Source organism: Protobothrops mucrosquamatus, unplaced genomic scaffold (assembly GCF_001527695.2).
Source record: "Protobothrops mucrosquamatus isolate PMUCROS unplaced genomic scaffold, P.Mucros_1.0 scaffold33, whole genome shotgun sequence".
Taxonomy (NCBI): Eukaryota; Metazoa; Chordata; class Lepidosauria; order Squamata; family Viperidae; genus Protobothrops; species Protobothrops mucrosquamatus.
In genome coordinates this window covers 1,147,633-1,171,649 of record NW_015386417.1, presented here as the reverse complement: position 1 = coordinate 1,171,649, position 24,017 = coordinate 1,147,633, and the positions used below count along the sequence as shown (strand labels likewise).

The window sequence follows — 24,017 nt, the reverse complement described above, 5'->3', positions numbered from 1 at the left end:
TTTGGAAAATAGATTGACTCCCTCTTCTTTATGGCAGCCCCTGAGATATTGGAACACTGCTATCATGTCCCCCCTTGTCCTTCTCTTCATTAAACTGTTTAAAATCTGAATGAAATAATAAATTTCATTCTGAATCCAAGATATATAAATAATTGTTATTAAGTAAAAACCTTTCTGGAACCAGGGACCAGTTCCGTGGAAGACAATTTTTCCACGGACTGGGGAGGGGGATAGTTTCATGCGCAACTTAGATTCTGCCCATGCACAGATAAAATTTTGCTCACTCTCCTGCCACTTGAACGTCCTGGTTCCTAACAGGCCCGGGACTGGTACCGGTCCATGGCCTGGGTGTTGGGGACCCTGGTCTGAGTAGTCTGGCTAGTAAGATGACAGGAATAGCTTGGAGAGTCTAGAAAGCAGCTTTTCTTTTTTAAAATAAAACAGCTGACTGAATGCGCTGTATGAATCTAGCCATTGCAAATAATTCATTAAGATTTATTGTGATTTTATTCAATAAATCCTGGCTTACCATTACCTCAGTTGGAGAATGTTCCTCACAGTTGTAGAACTATTGCTCTACTATAGTAGAATCAATGGAGCTATGGCGCTAAATCTGAAGTTTCTTTCATAAATCCTTGGATAGCTTCTTCTACGTGCTTCGATGGAAATCCCCAGCTGAAACCTTATAACAATCTGGGTTTTTTAAGCAGTTTGATTAAGTTATAAGAGGCATTTCATATTAGAAGCTAATATAGAAAGATTTAATGCAAAGCTTCAGAAAGGAAACGAAACATTTCGTGTTTCGAACTGTGGATTTGATCATGCGTAATTTTCCCAAACAATTATGAAACAGCAACTATTGTCTTGGGGATTTGTTTCAAAATGGTTTGAATTATTTCTAAATAAGTTTGTGTATCTAAAGGAAATGCCTTGCTTGAAATGTTCGCTCATATGCTTAACCCTAGAAAAGGACTTTGACATAAAGCAGGTGATGAATAAAACATCACCCTATCTTGTTACAGAGCTTGTTGGCATGTGAAATTCCCACAAGTCTTCAAGCAGTCCCTGCTCTCACATTCCAAACTGATTTACCTTTCTTTGCATATTTTCCTCTTTTTTCTCCCATTCTTCCTTTTTTTTTTAAATGCAGTATTGATTTCCTTACACAAAATGAGTATCAAAAGCAAAGGATACATAAAATATCACAAAATAATTTTTGCCAGCTGATAAATAAAGGGCATTTTCTTCCAAAGGATAAGATAAAGTTCACATCTTTACCCTTAGTTGTATATCTCTTGCAGAATTGTAGAGCTTGTGAGGAACTACTTATAACAAAATATTATTATTCCATGTGCCTTGTTTTTCTGAGTAGTAAGAATTTCTGATCTGAATGAGAACGGGACACTTATGATACCTTTGTAATATATGTTTTGTATACCATTATACTAGCAGAACTTATCCTAAATACCTTTTCGTCTGTATTTAACTTTCTTTGTCTTTAACTGTAATAAGCAAAAGTATCCATTTGCTCCCTTTTGAAACAAAAACTACATCAGTTGCAGTGTAATATTCTCAAACTATCTTAAAATAAATGGTAAAATAAGATAAAACCATGAAATATCAAATATCCAAAGAAAGGGTCAGAATCCAGGCATTTCCAAAATAAGAGCCATCTCTTTAAGAAGAATTGCAAGGGTGCCCAGTCCATAAGTGGCAGTCCAAAGAGGTAGCCAGCTTTCTTCTCTATTGTTTTCATCTCAAGAGAGGGTGTCATGTATCCAACAGAAATATCCACAGTCACACCCAAGAAATAAGCCCCCTAGTTAATTTGGTTTCTTGCCAACATATGTAACAGTTTAAGGATATTTCTTAAGTTTGCAATCCCAACTGGACAATATACCCAGCTGTAATCCTCTTTTTTAAAAAGCCCTTCATTGAAAAAGTAAACTTAAAAAAAAAGGCAGTGGGATTGCTGAAGAAATTTGCTGGTAATGACAACTCCTGGTTTACTGCATACAAATAGATAGCTATTTGTAAACTCTCTTGATCAGTGATTTGTAATGTTTATTAGATTTTTCGAGCATAAAAGGATATTCCATTATCCTTTATTTCAGTATTTCTTTCAATATTCCATTACCACTCTATTAGGCAGAGAGACAGACAATTAGGAAAGCTCACTATATTTCCTATACAAGGCAGCCAGATGTCCATTTTGATGGCAGTAATTAGGTGAATCACATGGTCATAAGTGCAAATTTTTCTCTTGAATGAGTATTTTTGCTAGAAACTGGCAAAAATGTCACAAATTGTAGTCACATGACCATGGGACACTTCAACCAATTATAAATATGACCAAGCCCCTGAAATGTGATCATATGACCTAGGATGGGGACAGTGTAACATTTTACAACAGTACTATAGGTAGTACTCAACAATCACAATTCAGCCTGAAAATAAGGTCGTAAATTGAAGTTCAGGATTCAAAGTAATGGCATTGTTTAGGGAAGCCATTTAGTAAATATTGCAATTGTGAAGTAAGCAACACAGTCTTAAGTGAACACCACAGTCATTAAGTGAATCCATTTTCTTTTTTGGGTATTTTTTGCTGGAAACCAGAAATAAATACAAGAAACCAATACAAAACTTCACAAACTGTGGTCATGTGATCACAGGATTCTGTAAACAACACTCAAGATGAACTGGTTGCCAAGTACCCAAAATGTAATCATGTGATCACAGGAGACCTGTGTGGATTTCATAACTCTGAAAAGGGATTATAAGTACCTCTGTGGTGATCTCTCATAACTTTGAATGTTCATTAAGTAACAGTCATAAGGACTACCTCTATTAGCATTTTGTAGCTCAGTTCTAGTCCATAGGGAAAGTTCCAGAAAGGCAAGTTGTGTATAGCTCTTGAACTCCAGGATAAAGATGGGATATAAATCTAGTAGTGAATGCATATAGATTAGAACAACTATTTGATGGTTCAGGGGGAATTTTTTTCAACTCTGCTCCATTGCCTAATTTTTTTAAATTATAACTATTTAAACTACTACAACTAACAAACTGGAACCTGAAGGATAGTTGTTCCTAAACATGAATGAAGGACAGGACAGAGCAAGAAAAAGAGCAGTCGATGTGGAAATATGCATCTTGCGGAGAGTCCAATCAATCTAGCAGTGTCAATATACTTCAGAAAGCAATAAATAACCTGGTTTTCTAAATAATACATCTGTATCTTTTACACAAATTACTACACAAATTATTAATTTATAACTATACAAATTACTATACTATAAACCTAATCCAAACATCTAAACATTTTTTGTTGCAACTCATATTTTGATAGGCTTGTGCTCCCTTATATCACTGGAGGACTCTGAAGGCTGCACCTGAAAAAGATCCAGTGGGCACCTGCTATGTTGCTATTCAGAATTTTACTACCTATGCAGAATATTCTCCTTGTCGCAACAGTAAGTTCTTTGACTATGAGGCTGGTGCTACAGTGATGATAAGTCAACTCTGGCTTAATTTAAAAAAATGATCAATATGGCCAATAGACCTTGATAAGCAGAAGCCAAATTTTAAAAGCAGCTGATTTCTATAGATATAGCCATCCTTCTCTCTATCTCTTTTTGTAGAATTAACAGTTAACTCCTTGACCTTGAATAAAGATAATTATGTTTGTGAACAAGGGAGTTATACATTATGGAATGGGACACCGCTAGATTTACAAAGAATTGCACAATTACTGCAGGTCTTCTAATTGTCATTCTTCAGTGCACCCATGAAGATGTTTGTCATATATGAAAAGCAGTTGTTTGCATAAGAATGTACCATAGGCCAAAGAGGCTCAAAACAGCAGCTATCTCTATTTTATATGCATGTTATATGCAAAAAAAGTGGTACTTTGATCATGTGATTGTAGTTGCCATCTTGACTATTCTGGCCCCTCTGCAGATTCTCTGACTATGATGGACTGCAGCCAAAATGTGTACAATCCAAAGTCCTTTCTCCAACTCAGACTGGTGTAGAAATAAACCAAACCAAGGATTTCATTTTCATCTTTGGATCTTCCAAATATAAACCTGTTGCTTAGATTTAGGTTTCCTTGCCAAAACTCACACACTGGTTTTTATTTTGACTTTGGATTATCATATATTATCATTATCATTGTCATTATTCTTATTTTACTGTACATTGAATCTAGAATTCATCTAACAATTATTACCTGACTTTTAGCACAAAAAGAGATTGCATTTGAAGCTTGTTAACTCCTCCCTTAATAGTTATGTTAATATTTGAGTCAAATTATAATGTAAAACTAACTCAGTGTCATTCTTTGATACTTTCAGACAACCCAGATCCTGAGGGGCAAGGTTACTGTCAAGCAGGATTCAGCTTAGATTTTTATAAGGTGAGCATCCACAGTGGTTGGCTGGTTGCTGGATTTTCTAATCATTTTTACATTCACTCTCATATTTACCTTCTTCTGCAATTCATCATTTTTCATCTCAAACATATTTGTGTAACAAAGACAACCACACACACAAAACCACATTGTATTGAGTCTCAAAAATCTCAAGACTCCTAAAAACTCAAGTTTCATTCAAAGACTCTTAAAAACTGGCTTTTCCCCCAGTTCTTATACTAATCCTAGGCAGGCATCCAAATGGAAAATGTACAGTTTTCTTTTTGCACCAAAGAGAGAATATGTTTTCTTGAAGGAAGAAATTAATCAGTTACAAATTCTGTGTTTGATTAACAGTCCTAATAAAAACAGGCAGTTTTTGTTGACAAGATCAGTGATATTAGATGAAGTTTTGGCCAGGGGCCAAATGTTTATTGTCCTTATTCAAACAAAAACATATACAATAATTATAATTTCTAGCTACAAATCTGAGCAAAAATTGAAGCCCACTTCATGTCCTTACAAGCTAATGTTGGTTGGCAGAGGCAGGACTAGATGAAGCTGTGATGACATGATGGAGATATTTTATTACCCTTGTGTGTTAGATAGATGCTGCTATTAAACATAACATTCTGCATTCAAATAAACAATGAAACAGACTCATTGTCACTGCCAGAGCCCCAGGCTAGATAGCAAAGCCAAGTTTTTAAGTTTGTTTGTTTTTATTTATTTATAAATGTCAGCAAAGTCAGGACATATCTAATCTCAGAGGAATGATATTTCAAAAGGTGTGAGCCATAGTATAAAAAGTTCTTGGGTCCCCCAGACTGAACTTTACTGGAAAGACCTGGAGTATGCCTCTCCTGTCAGATCTAACAGGACAAGTAGACACTACTGGGGAGAGATGACTCAGTGCCTTTAAGCAGCTTTAAAGGAACCAGCAACACCATGAATTGCACTCAGAAATATATTGGTAGCCAATGCAACTCACAGAGTAGAAGTGTCACATAATGCCTAAATGACTGGCATCCATAACTGCTCAACTCAGCATATTTTGTTCCAATGCTTCCAGATTTTCTTTAAGGGCAGCCTTATGTAGAGTGCATTGCAGCAATTCAATTGTTGCAATTGTTGCTGTTACTTTTGTTGCAATTATTTCAGTTTCTAAGCTTCCCTTTGTATCCATGGGCTATCTGTTCTAATATGAATAAAAAGCAATTTAAGAATATTTATCTATATCCATATCCATCAAACTGTTCACTTTCAGGGTAAATAAACTTACATCACAGATGTAAACTTAAGTCACAGAAAGGGAGCAAAATATGAGAGAGAGAGAGAGAGAGAGAGAAACACTTTCCCAGGTTCAAATGAAAAAACCCCACATCCCTCCTGTAATTTTTGCATCCTTCTTTGTCCTTTGTATTGAACAATACTGATATTCTTCCCATTGTCAAGTTTAGAACCAGTCTGCATACACATATGAAGCAATTTTGCAAAGCCTATCATATATTTAAGCATTTCTTAAATTATGCCATTTATACCTGCAACCTTGTCATTTTTCAATATTGTTGCAATATTTATAACTTAATTTTAATGCATGTTTTCTTGGACACTAAAGTTTACTGCATTCATTTCAGTTCTATTCAACATCTTTCTATCATTCCCAAAGAAATATCAAAAATACCCTTTTTAACAGTGGCTCTAATTGCAATAATGTATATGCTATAGCGCAGATATCTAGAATTGTGCAGTTACAATTAATTACGTCTGTCAGGATTTCCAGTTAGCAAAGGCTATCCAGGGATTTCATTTTCCAGCAAGTATGGACAGCATGAGGTTTGGTTATATTGTTCAGTAACAGCCAGGCAGTGGGAAATTTCTTATATTTCCCCCCTGGTTATAATTGTGATATTAATAATATTAATTGTTTGGATGATTCTTATGTATTTAATTTTGGCCTCTGGTGTAAATTATTAATTTTGAGTTTTTGCTGCTGTTGTCTGTCTTGTGTACAGAATGGAGAATTCATATTAGGAGGGCCTGGCAGTTTTTACTGGCAAGGTATGTTCATCTTTTTCATTAGCAAAAATCTGAAAATGGAAGTGAAGTATCAGCAGAACCTGTGATGCAATATCTACCATAGTTTCTGTAGAATAATTCCCATCTCACAACACATGACTTACATCTGAGTCAATCTCAAAGGACTCCATATTTTGGTCCATTCATTCTTTTATATCTCTGTAAATTGACAAGATTTGGATTGCTTTCAGAATTAAACTTTGAATTGTGAAATCTTCGAATATTTTACATTCTATTCAATAAGAGTAAAAGGCATGAACAAATTTGTACTTTCTTCTGCTGTGTTGTAGACAAGATAAACAACATATGTATCTATTACATTCTATTAGCCATATATTAAATCAGACAAAAGAATTATTATTACACTTCATAGGTCTGTCTGCTATTCATTGCAGAAATATCTCTTTCACACCAAGTGTTTTGTGAATGACCACTCTGAATAGGTAATTATCGCTGCAGCTTCTTTCTTTTCTTTATTTCCAATATTTACAGTTCTATTCCCATCTGCTAGCAGTTGGTGAAGTTAAGAAATAGAAATTGTCCTAAATCAAACTGTTTGGTCCAACTATCCTTAAAACAATTGACATGATATGAGTTGTCTTACAGGACTTCAGACTAGAACTATACCAGCCCTACCTAGCTATTCCAAGACTATTGATATTATTTACATGTCCATATATTCTTTAGATTTACAAACAGACGTATTATCTTTTGCTCCTATGCTCCTACCTTTTCATATATTTTGAGATACAAGTTATATTAAGATAATGTAAGCCTTTTAGGGCAGGAGTTTGTACAGTTTCTACCTGCAGTTCTTATTACCCCCAATTCGATATGTTTTATCCTTCTTTAATCCTTTTACTTTACAACATCTGTTGGGGTTGTGATGGATAAAAGACATACATGAGCATTTACCAAATTTTATTTATTTATTTATTGTATTAAGAGGCAAAAAGGCAAAAGCAAGCAAGACAACCACATTTAGAGGCCAGACAGTTAGAATATTTAATTGACAGTTAGAACAGTTAATCAGTAGAACAATTTGTCTCCAAAAGTTGCAATTGCTCCAACACTGGAAGTTTTAAAGAAGAGATTGGACAATCATTTGTCTGAAATGGTATAGGGCTTCCTGCCTGAGCAGGGGGTTAGACTAGAAGACCTCCAAGGTCCCTTCTAACTCTGTTATTCTATTTTATTCTATTTTACATTTTGCAAAAGAAGAAACAATAGGCAGACAAATATTAAGAGAACAAAGCAGGATATTTATTATTATTATTAGGGTTTTTTTGTGGGACAGGAAAAGCTATAGTTATTCTTTGTAAATTATTTATATTAAATCTCTTTTAAGAGTTACATAATAAGTTGAGGTGGTCTTTTCAAAGTGCAGAAGTCAGGTCTCTGATTTTTGTAGGTGTGGGAGGAAGAACTGGGGAAGGGAAGCAGAAAGGGGAAGTGGTTTATCTGGTCTTTGACCATCAGAATCCTCTGCAAAGTCATTGCCCTCTGGTTAATCTAACTTTACACAATCACTGCAATGTTGGTTTTGTAGAGTTAATTGAAAAATGTAGCATGGATATGTTTTGGAATAGCATCATTTAAAAAAATAAAATACCAATGTATCTTAATCTAGAATAGTTTTTGTGGTATGGTATTAGTACATTGAGAGCAGTGGTGATGCAGGGGTCAGAATGCAGTACTGCAGGCTACTTCTGCTGACTGCCAGCTGCCAGCAATTCGGCAGTTCAATTCTTACTGGCTCAAGGTTGACTCAGCCCTCCATTCTTCCGAGGTTGGTAAAATGAGGACAATATGCTGTAAAGCCTTGTGAAGCAGTATATAAGTCTAAGTGCTATTGCTGTTGCTATTGTGTCAGTTTCAAGATGGATATTTTCAGCAGGTCCTGAAGAAAGATCCATGAGCAGCTGAAAATGCAGGATAAATTTAGGCATCTATATAGAAAAACTTACTGCATTGTTCATGCTATATTTACCATTGCCTCCATTATTCTTCTCACATTTACTTTCTTATAGACTACGAAGCAATCAACAATTGTTTTGCATTTCCGTACAGTTCCTATCAATTAATATTAATTATGAATTATTGTTTTTTAGGTTGCCCAGAATTACCTTATAGGAAAGATGGGTAACCTAAAAATTTAATAATAAATAAATAATTTAAAAAGTGAATACTGGTTGGGTGATTTTAGGTAAATCATTCTCTCTCAATCCAAACTATCTCACTGATCTATTGGGGGAAAATAGCAGGAGGAGAATTGTGTTTGATCCCCATTTTGAGTTACGTATAAAATAATAAAGGCAGGATTATAATCTAATACATAATTGCTGCCTGTATTTCTCTAGTTGCCCTGCAGGACAATTTTATTATATTTTTGAATCTCAGGTCAGGTTATCACCAGCAACATTGCAGATGTTATCACAGATTATTCCTTCAAGAATATTCTAAAGAACCTATTACAGGAAAAGCAAACTGGAGTGGCCCCATCTATATATGATGATAATTATTTGGGTAAGTTATATGGTGATTTTGCTGGCACTGATCTTGTTTAAAAATCTGATATAAGAAAATATTTGCTCTTATTAAGCATGAGAGGCTCAGAACACACCTATACATACAGTGTGTCCATTGTTATGAATATAAATCAAAATATTGCATTATCAGTTCAACATTTGATATGAATATATGCCTTTAAAACATGAACTGATGCTTGTTCTTTGTCCAACAATAAACGGTCAGTTCCATAAATTTATATATGGAAAATTGTTATATTCAAACACTTTGTCAGAATATTTTTGTATTAATGGTCTTCACTTAGCAACCAAATTGGGACCAGCAACTCCTCACTAAATGGAAAATCAAATGACAATGGGTTTACAACCTTCCTTCCTGTTTGATTGTTAAGCAAGCACCGTAATTGATCAAGAAAACATCATATGACCAAGACATACAATTTAATTTCCCCCTTCCCTAGTAAGTCTGCTTGTCCCAAACTAGTTGCAAGCACACAAGTAACAATCATGTGGCCATGTCATGATGCGACAGTCATAAATGTGTGAAATTGCAATGGATGAATGGTGCTCACATGAGTATCAGACATTATGACAGTAACAAATGTGGGGACTGGTTGCAAAGCTATTTTTAATATTATCATAACTTTGGGTGATTGATAAATGAGGCAGATAGTAAGTGAAAACTATCTGAATATATAATTTAAAAGATCACATTCATTATAATCTGCAGTGGATTAATTCATGAAAAAAATGATTGTAATACCTGTAACGGAAGACTGAGAAAATAGCTCTTGCAGTTCATCTGTCTTTGGCTCTATCTACCATAAGGTTTAATTTGAACTCCACTTTGTTACATCTTCAGTTTGCTGCCTGAATCCTCCATGCAACTGTGAATGGATTCTTATGCTAGTTTGTTGAAGAAAATCAAGAGAACCTTGGGGCACTTTTAAAAATTAACACATATATTATAATATCAGTTATCATGGGCCAGAATTCACTTCCTCAGATGTATGAAATATTAATTTAAATGTCAAGCATACTGTAGACACAGATGACAGTGAAGTCACAGAATTCATAAAATGCATTAAATTATCATTCATAAAAAACAGTTTTGGAAAATAACAGTGCCATTCTATGTTAGTGAAGTAATAACTGAAAATCATTTTAAAACAGAATATTATAGAAGGATAGAAAAAACTCAGTAAGTAGCATTGCCCTGATTATACTCATACATACAGTATGGCAGGTAAATATATATATTTCTATATGCATATGTACTGGTATAAAAAAAATAAAATATGAAACAAGCATAAAGATAAAACATGACAAGAATATTATAAAAAAGATAAAATATGAAAAAACCCATAAGGAATAAAAGTAATGCTCAGAATGTTATTTATTTGACTATTATTAGTTCAGGGTTTATTTTCCATAGTATGTTAACACTTCCAGTCCAGTCATGCCATCTTAGGGTCTGCCCCAAACAGTATTATATTCCTTAATTTTATCTTGATTAGAGATTGGTTTAGCAGAATCAATTAGGTGGGAATGTGTGTATGTAGGAATGGAATCGTTGAGTGCACAGGTTGAGTGCACAGGTTGAGTGAGGTAGACAAGGAATCTGCTTCCCAAAATGATGAAAAGGTTGCAGATTGCAACAAGGCAGCTAAAGAAATAGTGAGTTTCTGGTTATTTAATAGAAACATAGGTAAAGGAGTATTTTCAGATCTTATGTCAGACATACAACACTGCATTGGGCTCATTTGTGCTCTAAGAAATTTTCTTTGGAAGGGAGTGTACACGAATGTCATGTAGTGGAACTGAGCATCCCATGATGACAATGATACATTACATTTAAGTGAATGATGAACTATTAATACATTCATCTCTTATGTTATGATCTTATACTCAATCTTTTTCTTAGTTGTAGAAAAGTACATCTCATTCTGTAGATCAGTGTTACTCAACCTTGGCAAGTTTAAGATGTGTGGATTTCAACTCTCAGAATTTCCCAGCCAGTATGCTGAGCTGGGTGACTGTGGGAGTTGAAGTTCACACATCTTAAATTTACCAAGGGTAAGAAAGACTGCTGTAGATGTATTGTGCTTCTGAGATATTTACCATTCACTAGCCTTATATATTTTAATTTATAATGTCTTTCTTGCAGAGATAAAATAAGAGGATAGATCTGAGTATCCTTATCTCTTTAGAAATAGATTGTCAGATTTCATCTTTGTAGGTCTGTTCTTAAACAGGTTACTCAGTGGCTGCTGGTGAATTTACTGGAGATCTTCATGAAGGTAAGAAGCTACTGAGAGATCTGGTTACAATTTACTTACTTGCAGTATGATCGTATGCATATTGTGCAGCTCTTAACAAACAGTTGTTATCTCAAAAGTGGTTCAGTGATCAAGCTAGAATACAGCCTTACATTTTTCCTTCTCAAAATAAGAAATTTATTAATTTTAAATTGTAAGACTGCATAATTACTTGTGAGCCACTTATTTACTTAAAGTCTTGCATAGACCAAAAACGATGTTGTTTTACAGAGATATTAGCTGGCATTTATGCCAGTAAAATCAATTGGAAGATAAATTCAGTTTAACATTCCATGTTAATTCCTGTGTCTCATTTATAATCTATAAATATATTGTTCATATGAGTCCTTACGGAATTTTCCATCGAAAAAGATTCTATTTAAAAAAATTTGGAACTTCCAGATGTATAATGAAGTTACCAATCATTTTGTCATTCCTGTCCTGAACTATATTTTGTAGATTTCCAGATCAAGCTCTGAAAGTCATCAATGTAGAATAACCTTAACCAATCTAATAGACTCCAGATGTGTTGGATTATTGTTCCCATTATTCTTAGCACAGGGATGATAGCAGTTGTAGTTGCCAAATAGGAACATCTGGGCTTCAGCCACATAGATGTAGATCTCTTTTCTTTTCAGGTAGATAGCAGATTGAGTGTTAGAAAGGGTTCGGTTTTTTCTTGGATATTGTCAAAAACTCAGTGATATGGTTTGGCCTCAGGCTTCATATTTTCTCCCAACTGATTGTATGAGAACTAAGCTAAACATTTGCTCTGTATCACCTTTAACTGGATGGAGATTCACGAATGGATGGAGATTCACGAATCTCCATCCAGAGACCACAGAGAGTGGGTAGTTTTGCATCGTTACTTCCAAATAATCGTACAATAGCACCCATAATTTTTTTTGTTAGAAAAAAAGAAACTCCTCCCCTCCATATGAACTATACTAAGGCCAGAGTGGGATAGTGTGCCCTCTCATGTAGAATAAATAAAAGCAGGAATGCCTTTTATATCTTATTGGTTTGACCATCAATAAGGCTCATCAGCAAGTAAGGACATCCTCCATCAAATAACAGATTATTTGAACTGAAAATTTGCAAATGTATGTATATCACTTGTGCTCTTGTAAACTTACTATTTTGCACATTGTTCCTAGAGCTTCTTGCAGTTGGATTTTAAAAATGTTTTTGTCAAACATGTCACGCCCATATGAATAGTAATACTATACTTAATGATAATTATATCTCTCTCCAGATGTTACTTACATCCCCTTAAATTATTAAAATGAATAGCCAGCAGTTCCTGAGTAATGACTATGTGCGAAGATATTATACAAAGTTAACTTTCAGCCTGTTCATTTCTTTCAGAGCTGGTAGCTGGAGTTCCAAGAGGTGCAAAGAACTTTGGCTATGTATGTAGTCCACCAAGCATTTTATTTCTTTTCCCTCATCCCCTCTCCTTAGCAGTTAGTGTTAAATAAAGTCTGTGAAATATAGAAATCAGTACTTCTAAAATAGTTATTCTGTTCCTTCCTTAACCTCTCAATACAGAAGATTTCAGTCAAGGTTTACAATTTTTTTAATCTTTTATAACAAAAGAGTTGGAAATTAAATTGTGCTGCAGATATTACAAAGAGTGCAGCAGATTATAATCCAATTTACTCCTATAGCTATATAGTTAGGGATTTATATAACACAATAGCCTTATTTATAAACATATTAGAGAGGATAAAATGGGGTTGAGTACTTGGGATTTTAGCTTGTTGCAAGAGCTCAATCATTATTTTAGCAAATTGTGTGAGCCAGTTATCACGTTAAGTTCTTAGAAAAAGAAAGGAGTCTGGCTTTGCTATTTAGTATGCTATGAACTCAGATAACAGGACTTTTTTTCTAGAATGGTACAGTTTTCCTTGTAGGGGGCACTATGGTTCAGTGGTTAAACACGCTGAGCTTGTCAACTGAAAAGCTGACAGCCCGAGTTCAAGAGGTGAGCATCATGCATCAGGATGAGCTCCCATTATGTATCCCAGCTTCTGCCTCCTAACAGTTTGAAAGCATGCAAATGTGAGTAGATAAATAAGTACCACTTCAGTGGGAAGGTAACACAGTTCTGTGCATCTCAGCATATAGTCATGTGGTCATATGACTACAGAAATGTCTTCAGACAGCCCTGTCTCCCTCAGCTAAGAAACAGAGATGAGCACTGTCCCCTAAGTTGGACAGAACTAGGCAGGGAAACTTTTACTTTACAGTTTTCTCAGGTAATTCTAAAGCATTGGAGTAGGGCTGCAAAAAGTTAAAATGGAAGCTGGGACTGTGTGATCAGCTCCATTTCTTTTTTCTATGCATCAAACATGCAAAATACGTTTAAAAAGGTCAGAGCTTTCATTACAAGATCTGGCCACCTATCTTGCTTTTTTTTGTTTCCTCCTTTCTCCATACAGGTAGTCCTTGTTTAATAACTGCCTTGTTTAACAACCATTCACTGTTATGACAGTGATGAAAAAGTAACTTATGACTAATCCTTGCATTTGTGACCTTTACAGTACAGTAAAGGAAAACTGAAGTAAAATCATAAGGACAGTTATGGTTTCACTTAAAGATCACACCACTTAACAACTGAGTTTGCCAGTCCCAATTAGGGTTACTAAACGAGAGCTACCTATAAATGGACCTGGATGGTTTTCCATGAAAGCCAAAAGTGGGTATTTTTCTTGATTTAAAAAATTTGAAAGAAATGCTGAGAATAAGAACTTTGTTATTCTTAGAACCATAGTTCTCAAAAGAGATGAATTGGATAGTCCATCATGACTTAATTTGAGAACATGGCCTTAGACCTAACAAAGATATTGATTTAAGTCCTGCAATCACCCACATTCTTGTAATGGCTTCCTATGTCAATGCCATTTTTTCCTTTATTATTTTATATATACCAAGGTGTGTGGGAGGAATTTTTTTAAAAATAGATCCCTGTAATGATTTTCATATGAAAAATTACAATTTGGAAGAAATTATGAAATATTTGGGAAACCACATCAAAGCTTTAAGGAGAATGATAGATACTTGCCACAAAGAAGAGAGAGTAAACCTATTCTCCAAAGCACCTGAAGGCAGGACAAAAAGCCATGGATGGAAACTAATCAAGGAGAGGAGCAACCTAGAACTAAGGAGAAATTTCCTGAGAGTTAGAACAATTAATCTTTAGAACAACTTGTCTCCAGAAGTTGTGAATGCTCCAACACTGGAAGTTTTTAAGAAGAGTTTGGACAACCATTTGTTTGAAATGTTTTAGGGTTTCCTGCCTGAGCAGGGGGTTGGACTAGATGACCTCCAAGGTTCCTTCCAACTCTGTTATTCTATTCCATTCCATTCTTAATGTATCCTATTCTAGATTGTGAAATATAACTCTTTATGGAACGTCTGACAGCATTTTTATTTCCAGGTCACAATCATAAATTCCACAGATCTGACCTTTATTCAGAATTTCACTGGCAAGCAGGTAATAATTTTTGATAATTCTATAAATTATTCTGTATTTCAAGATATGGATTACAGCAATTAAAGTTTACAGTATAAAACAGAGAGATAACTTCACACATAGCTAACTGGTAACTTCATGAATACACATTTTTTTTTTTTTGTAATAGTATGCAATACTGTATATAGTCAAGAACAAAATCATTCTTTTGATGGTATGGAATGAAAATTTGCTGATAACTGATTAAAAATGACATTATTTTTTAACAGATGGCATCTTACTTTGGATATACAATTGCTGTGTCAGACATTAACAACGATGGGTAAGCTGCTAGTAAATTATTTTGTGATTGTACTCTGTTTAAGTTTTCCGGATGGATTTTAAACATGCTTGATTGGCTGGCTGACTGACTGGATTTCTACTCTCTATTTTTCAGAAACTCAAGACACTCCCACCTCCCCGTTTTTTTTCACAACAACCCTATGGATTCTTAAATTGTTTGCTTAGTCCAGGGGAATATTCCGGGCCAACCGAAACTAATTATTTTGAAAAAATGTTCTTAATTTATTTATATAGGATCAATTCTAGTACAACTCCTTTCATTTTAATCTCCTTTACAAAAGTTCCTAACATTAATAAATATTAATATCTTCATGAATAGTGGCAAAATTTATTAATCTACATACTATAATGATGAAACCAATTGTCTGAGAAACCAAAAGGAAATAATCAATTATTTTTCTTTAATATATTTTATTTTTTGGTGTTCTGTTGTCCCAGTTTGTGGATTAAAATAAAAATAGACACTTTCTTTTCCTTATCCTTATGTGACAATTCCATTGCTGTTATTCTACAATAATAGATTGCAATAAACTAATCCTACATTGTAAACAACAAAGGCCATAATCTATGTATCATTGTCCTTAAAGTCTTGATGTGGTTCCCAAGTACTTTATAATTTTTTTCCAAATTGTATTTTTTCATATGAAAATTGCATCATTATTAATTTTTTGAGAAATAACCATTTTTATTTAAAAAAAGATGACCGCCCATCTTATATAAAACAAACTTAGGTGGCTTATAGCAGCAACAATAAAAAATGGAAACTTGTTAATACTAACTAATAAATACAAAAATTACCCCCTAAAAATACTCCCCATATATTTGCTGTGGTCCAGTCTTACCCTGGCTTAACACTTGGAGGAACCGCCAGGTCTTTATAGTTTTTCAGCTTCATCTGAGTGCATTATAATCATATACATTATATTTAATTGAATCAAATGAAATAAAATTGAATTTAAAATGAAAATAGAGGTACCTTTTGGTTTTGCTTTGCCCACACATTTGTTCTGACTTTAACCTATTTTGTAAAATAGTCCTGGCCCCTCTGAAGTTTGGAACAGTAACATGAACTATAGCCAAGTGTCAGGACAAACACCTACATTTTTCCTTTACAATTTATTCTATTTGAAACATTTTCCTTTTCATTTATTTCAGAATTTTAGTTTAGTGTGTTAGTAAGCTGAATGCGTTATTTTATGCACTCCCAAAAGATGTATTAATTTAGCACCTTAAAATTGTTTGTTTTAATGTGCAGAGGGAATTGTTAGAATATTTTGATTTTAATAGGATCTATATTACACTTGCATTTCTGACTATTTATAACTGAAGCAAGAATACAATTATGGAATGTGTATTGATTTCTGAGGTGACAGTTGCATATGATTTATTTCAATTTTTATATTTTAGGACATAAGATTTAAAACTTTAGAAAATACAAGAATAAACACTGAATTATAAAATGCTACGATGAAAACTATTGCATCCCCAATAAAATAAGAAACTTAATTTTCCTCATCATAGACATTGCAGATCACATTATTTTTCAAAAGTTTTGTATTTTTTTACTTGTTTCTATCATTATAACTAATTCCCAATTTGTTCAGTTGATTCCCACTTTCCTCAGACTTGGACAAGCTTTCAAAAACAAGTAATTTTTAAGAAATATCTGGACTGGGAGAAGATTTTTCCATAACTGGAGGCGGGAATGGATAGAAGAGAAAGATAAAAGATCTGCTTCCTTATAGCTTTGAGAAATGTTGGGATATGGAGGATATATTTTTGAGGCCTTTTATCACTACCCTACCTGTTGTTCAAAACTGAAAATGGGCCCAGATGGGATTTTATTTCTCAAAATCCTAGGAAGTTTGGCTACATTGTGTGCATTAAAGGGAAACAATCTTGTACCCTCCAGATGTTTTAGATTATAACTCCCATAATTCTGATAGGTGCTGTTGTTAGTCAGAAACATTTGGCTAGGCTCCCACACTGCACTAAGTCATCGTTTGTGTCAATATGAATTATTGAATCACAATGCCAAAATACTGTAAAGAAATATTTAATCAAATTTGAGGATATTCAGGGGACACTATAATGGTATGGAAGAATGACCTTGAGAAGCAAAAGGAAGAGCTGCAGTCTAGACAATGGCCTGATAAACAAAATCTGAATCTTAAGGAGGGGTAGGAGAAGAGAAAATGTCTCAGAAGGGATCTTCTCTGATTTTGGGAAGAGCAAAAGTAAGGGAAGGGAGAGGTATGTTCATGCTTACACAATTCTGTTATTGTAACCTTACAAGAAAAGTAGTGTTGCTACTCATCGTTGGTGCTTTCCTGTAAATGTACCTGTTATATTTATATTGCATCTTTTGTTCAGGAGTTGAAAGCAATGTGCATAGCATTCTTCCTCCCATTTTCCCCCACAATAACAATCCCGTGAGAGAGATTGGGCTGAGATGGAGTGAGTGGCCCAAAACCAGCCAGTGAATATCCATGACTGAGCAGGGACTTGAACCATGGTGTTGCAGGAGTGAGCTCAACATCTTAACCACTGCACCAAATTGTCTCTCAGAAAAAAATGTTCAAGACCCCAAATCTGAAATTGAAGCATATATTCTTATGGACATATAATCCTTACATTAAAAGTTGAATGTATAATATTCTTGTTATAACAGTGGCATGGTTGCATTGCTAATATAGTTAGTGAAAAATAGTACTCATTTAAATAGGGCCCAGTACCTGTGGTCAGAAGCATGGTAGCTTATGCACAAGAGTCATAGAAATGTTATTTATTTATGTGAGCTGAAATCAAATGCCTAGTAAAAATATACAACCCATACTATATCAAAGCTTTAAGTGCCTATGTTTGTGACCCCAGATGCTAGCCCACAATTCCTGCTGCTAATTACCCAATAGAACACAAAAGAATTGCATAAAGTTTCAGTGGGTGGCCGACATGTGCTTTTTTAGTGTTATTTTCTTAAAAGAAAATAATTAAGGCTCTCCTGGTCAGTGCATGAGTACAAGTATTTTCTTGATTTATGGTACACAAATGCTGCACAAATGTGGATACGTGAAAGCCAAAGATTGATGCTTGGTCAGATCAAACATCATTTTTGTTCCACCTTCTCTTCATACCATGGCAAAAAGAGTGCCAATAGAAAGCAGACAATAGGACTTGGTACCCTAATAAACTTTTTTTGTCATGTTTCAATAACTGCATTGAAGTCTATTGCCTCCTTCATTGGAAATGGGGACATCTTCTGGGAATGAAAAAAACTTAAGATAGTAAACACGGTTATTCCATTTATGCCAGCCATTTTGACTTTTTTGAAGTTCCTGACTGGAAGCAGTATGTAGCAAGCACAGTTTATAGCATAGCATTAAACACTACTGTGAATTGTAATGTTCTGTTACATTTAAAAGGCTGCTGCTTCACTCCCCATCCCATTTGCCTTTTTGAGCCTGAACTTGGCTCTGAAGCAAGGCTATTTATAAATGCAGACAAACAGAAATGTTTCTCAAGTTTAAAAATGTCTACTCTAACCAGATGTTTTAAAACACCCAGCTCCCTGTGCATTGTTAGAACAACTCAGGACAGACTGGAAACAAAAGAGAACAAATGGAGGTGAAATTGACATCATTGTTTTTGTTATCTGAATTAGGAGTTGGAAAAACAAAGTATAGCAAAGATCAGAGGCAGTGAAACAGACAGCCTAAGATTTTGAATTCATTCATTCATGCAAAGATATACAAAAACCAAAAGGGAAAGAAACTAAGAATGGATAAACCTTTCATCTACCAGTGATTCAGCAGTATTCTATCCCCCAAAGTAGATACTGCTGAGCCATTTAATTTACAGGTGACCCTTGTCCCTTCCAGATGTTACATGTAAGGAACTTTCAGAGACAAAAGGAAAAGGATGGATAACTTCTCAATAGATAGAAATCTAGCCCTAATTTTACCATAATGAAAGGATCAAAATGCTGCTGCGCCAGAAGCTCCACCATTTTCATACATGCATGAGATAACACAATGCGTTTACAAAATGGTCAGGGCTTGTATTGTGACAGGGTGACACTACTTTAGTCATATTGTCCAGCTTGTCTTTCTCCTGCAAAACAAGCATACTTTTTGAGTTGAACCAATTTGGATGTCAGTCTTGACCTTTATCCTTCTTTCTTCCCCTCTAGTAAGGACGACATCTTAGTTGGTGCTCCTCTCTTTATGGAACGTGAATTTGAGAGCAACCCTAAAGAGGTTGGACAGGTGTATCTATATCTGCAAGAGGCTGTCTTGTCTTTCAAGGAAGCACAGACACTGTCTGGCACTGAGGCTTTTGGTCGATTTGGCAATTCTATTGCGCCCCTGGGAGATCTCAATCAGGATGGTTATAGAGGTAAGTCACTATGTCATCTTAAAGAGATGCATATAAATAACTTAGGGGGATGAATATTTCAATAGCAAAGTTTCTTTTACTCAAAAAATCCCAGTGTATTTCTATAGAGACTTGTCAAAAGTTGAACTCTTGATATGGTACTTTCTTGTCCAAAATGCAGATACAATGATGGAAACATACTAAGTACATCCTTCATAATTACTGAAGGATGTTGTGCTACTGCAAAAATGGTTAAATGGATTGAATGATGGAATTGTCACAGTTTTCACTCTGGTGGATTCCAGTTAACAATTTCTTTTTTTTTAATTTGTTTATCCTGCCCTTATTATTTTTATAAATAATTCAAGGCAGTGAACATGTCTAATAGTCCTTCCTCCTCCTGTTTTCCCCACAACAGCAATCCTGTGAGGTAAATTGGGCTGAGAGACAGAACGACTGGCCCACCTGGATTTCATGCCTAAGAGAGGACTAAAACTCATAGGTTGTTAGGAAGTTTATAATGTCTCAAATTCAGTTAAAATTCAGTAGAACAAATATAATAATTAAAACCAGATGTGTAAAAATATCCATGTTTAAAAAGCCTGAGAAAAGAGAAAAGTGTTTAAACCCCTCTTGAATTGTTATTAAAGAAGCTGGGGGGAGCGCCTCCATTCTAGCAACAGGAAACAGGGCCTGGGTCAAATAATGTCAGTCAACTAGCTTAGCAATGGATCCATACCCCCTTCTCCTTTTAAAACTATTCACACCTTTTCAAATACTGCCCCAAACATTAGTGATTGTGAAAGCAAAACTAACTGAATTTAACATTGTGCCAAAAACTACCTTGCAGTCTGTCAAAAGTTTTCTTCCTCTGTGAAAGAGACATTATTTTTCTACCTGATTCTGAGGCCTTTTTCATGGTGTCTTCCCTTGGAATTTAAATGAAGAGGGGGAAGCCAGAAACCCTACAGACTACTGGAGAGAGAACTGTATGCTGACAGATAGGATATTCATCTATACTTCTTGACTACCTGATAATTAAATTAGTGCAGGAACTACTCACAAATTCTGTGTCATCAAAATGAAAAAAAAAACTGGTAGAAGAAAAAAGGAAAGTGGTATCTTTTTCTGCAAAGCACTAGCTGAAACATTTCCTGCCATGGTGGCAAAGCACTTCTTTATTTAGTCAATCAATTTATATAGCTGTTTACTTGACATATGATGTAGATAGTGTAAAAGTAAAGCAACAGCAATATAAAACAATAATATAAAATAAATAATTTATTTTATAACTATAATTATTTTATTAGATTGTCATTTTATAAATAACAATATAAAAATAAAATAATTTTAAAAAATGAGATAATGCAGGTTATGTCAGAGATTATTCCTGACCAAGTGCCTAGAAAAAGAATCAGACCTTACAAAAGGTGGGAGGGAGGAGCTATTTGGATCTCAGAGTAAATGCTATTCCCCGGGACAGGTAGAACTGTTTCAGTGGCCTTTCTAACAATGCAGTTTTATTTTGCTTCTTTTGCAGATGTCGCCATAGGCGCTCCATTCGCAGGAGAAGATCAGAGGGGGAGGGTATTCATCTACAATGGAGACAGAAATGGGTTAAATCCTAACCCTTCCCAGATTCTCAGTGGCCTATGGGCCTCCCAATCTATGCCTGCAGGATTTGGATTTACCTTGAGAGGAGACTCAGACATAGATCAAAATGATTATCCAGGTAACTTTCTTCCATCAGAGGAAGATTTCTTTCTCTAGAAAATGCATCATTCTCAGCCTGTTCTGTTTTGGGGAGCAGAGATTAAAAATGTAGACTTGCCTTTGTTTTTGTGTGCAGAGAATTTGGGTAAAGGAGATATTTTATTTCTTGTTTTGAGATACCAACAATGGATATATTAATATAAAACACCTGAATTCTTAAGAAGAAGAAGATAAAACCATCATTATAAAGCAAAATGGACAATCAGTAATTAAGTCATTTAAGGCATTTGCCCATTTGTAAGCTCAGAGTTTAAATGGTTTAAAATATGTGTCTCCTTGAAGTTGAAGACTCTGGAGTCCTGATGGACATGTCCCTAGAGATTTCCTGTGAACAATAAAAACATGGTCTACCTTTGCCTTCTTCTGGGATGTTTTTTCAGCTTCCAAGTTTGTTATAATAGACCTGTTAGTCACTACAAGTATCCAAGTATTAACAAGGTCTGACCTTGCTTGGTTTTTCATGATTAGTCAAGACTGGCTGGACACTGCCATCTGCTGTGGACTAAATACATTGTACCAAATAGATACATAAAATGAGCATAGTTTCCTAGTCATATTAAACTCAGTGAAAACAAAAACAGTAAACTCTCAGTTTAACAAATATGAATATACAAATGGGATTTTATTGATTGAAAATGGGATTTTAAAAATGAAAGCAAGCTGTAGTATCTGAAGTCCATTATAAAGTCTAGTAGCATTCAAATGTTCTAGATACAACCTTTTACAGACTCAAAGATGATGGGAATCATCCCAACATTTGAAAAACATGAAATGGTGGATGACTGAAATATGCAACAGGTTTAAGGTTTTAAGACCTATTAACTCATCTGATGGCTCAATACATATATCAGACTTTTAGCATGAGGCAACCATATATACAAAGGGAATGATCAATATTATTATTGGATAGAAAACAGAAGAATTCATGTTTTCTTCTTAAGAATTCAGATGATTAATGTTAACGTATCCATTGTTGCAGCCATGCTACATTGTTATCTAACTTTTCTAAAGAGCACTATAATAACTTATATTATTTATATGTTGTATTGGATTCGTTTAATTGAAACCAATTGAATTTAGTTATAAGCCATTTGTATTTCATACACTTAAATAAAATTAAAATAGTTTTTTCTAAACAGGATCCTTCCCAATGTGTTGGAAGACAATCTCTATCACAATCAGTCCCCACAACTCACTGTCTCCACTGGTTCAAGAAGTAGTGCTCTAACATATCTGGAGGGTTCCTGATTGGAGAACTCTGAAGCAAAGCATATCAGGGTCCCCTCATTTAAATACTATTGCTGGTTATAAAAGACTGGTCTTATGAATAGATGGCAAAGCATGGTAAAATTTTTATTTATCTAAAGAATCATTTGGGTGATGAAATGGGTGGCATATAAATTAAATAAATAGGTAAAATTTGCTTGCCAACTACCAGTATTAGCTTGATTCAAATTGGGCTGTTTTCGTTATTTTTTCTTTGTTTTTTCTTGAATGTTTCTACTTGAAGAATCAATATTTTACTGATATCATCTGGTATTTCTCAGTACTGTTTTACTGCTGAAGCTTTTGGTCTTTATTTTGAAAGTGATATAGGGCAGTCTTCCAATACTATTTGTAGTCTAAATGCACAACATCATTTTTATCTGATTGGATCCATTTTCCCACTACTATCACTACTTTTTTCTGGGATTAGTATACAAATACACACAACATTTCTGTGTCTAGGTCTGAGAAGGCTCTCAAGCATTTGTAGCATAAACATACACAGGACAGTTGCTGCCATCCAAATCATAGATTTTTTGCATACATTCCATGTAATTAATGGGACATTTGGAAAAGTGTTCTGGAACATCTTTGCCACTATGTTCTGTTAACCTGCTAATGTTTTGGGATGATTTGTGTTTTGACCTGCTTTCAGTCATTCTCCCTATCCCTTTTGTTTATTTTCATCCATCTGGCTAAGGTTGTATTTCTGGGTTCTCATCTCCACTGACTTTGAAAGAGAGGAAAAAAGAAGCAAATTTGAAGTGCCATATTATTCCTTCATATCTTTACAAAGGCTTTAGAAGATGTGTTTTGGGTGCTTTGTATTCCCACTATTATGCTCAAAAAACTTTGTGAAGCTAAGTCATCTCTTCCACTTTAATTGAATATTTTCTGGTAATGGGATGGAGATAGGATGATAATAATAATAATAACAGAAGTGGTAGGAAAATATAAACAGGTAATATATTGAAGCAAGCTCATATGGTTTATCTATAAAATCATATGAATTAACAGAGGCTTTCAAAAAGAGACTGGACAACCATTTATCTGAAATGGTATAGGGTCTCCTGCTCAAGCAGGGGATTGGACTAGAAGACCTCCAAGGTCCTTTCCAACTTTACCATTCTATGTTCTAGAGTCACTGGCTGATAAAAGTCATTCGTTTGGAATATTTCCACTCTCCATATAGAGGACTATTTGTAGAGAAATCAATAGAACTTGGGATTCAGAAATATTTTACCTGATAGGTCAATCAAATTTTTTGATTTGACAAATTGTAAACATAGAAGTAGAAATATATGTGCTTTTGAATAACATCATTCCTGGGATGCAATGTGCATCTGAAGAAGCAGTGGAGAAGAACATTGGCAGCATAGAACTTTTTCAGGGAGGAGGCAGTATATTCCAGAGAACGGTCCATCACAGTCTGGTTTGGAAGCATCACT

At 34.7% G+C, this 24,017-nt stretch overlaps 1 protein-coding gene across 1 annotated transcript in view; it reads left to right on the top strand.

Annotated features, from left to right (window-relative positions):
- The window catches only part of ITGA8 (integrin subunit alpha 8), a 129,903-nt gene that overhangs the window by 38,798 nt on the left and 67,088 nt on the right, over positions 1-24,017 (top strand). The window contains exons 4-13 of the mRNA XM_015811185.1: positions 3,350-3,473; positions 4,356-4,417; positions 6,427-6,472; positions 8,891-9,016; positions 11,274-11,318; positions 12,705-12,748; positions 14,779-14,835; positions 15,084-15,136; positions 19,346-19,551; positions 21,071-21,262. Of these exons, the coding sequence (XP_015666671.1) occupies positions 3,350-3,473; positions 4,356-4,417; positions 6,427-6,472; positions 8,891-9,016; positions 11,274-11,318; positions 12,705-12,748; positions 14,779-14,835; positions 15,084-15,136; positions 19,346-19,551; positions 21,071-21,262 (955 nt within the window). The remainder of the gene's footprint in view (positions 1-3,349; positions 3,474-4,355; positions 4,418-6,426; positions 6,473-8,890; positions 9,017-11,273; positions 11,319-12,704; positions 12,749-14,778; positions 14,836-15,083; positions 15,137-19,345; positions 19,552-21,070; positions 21,263-24,017) is intronic.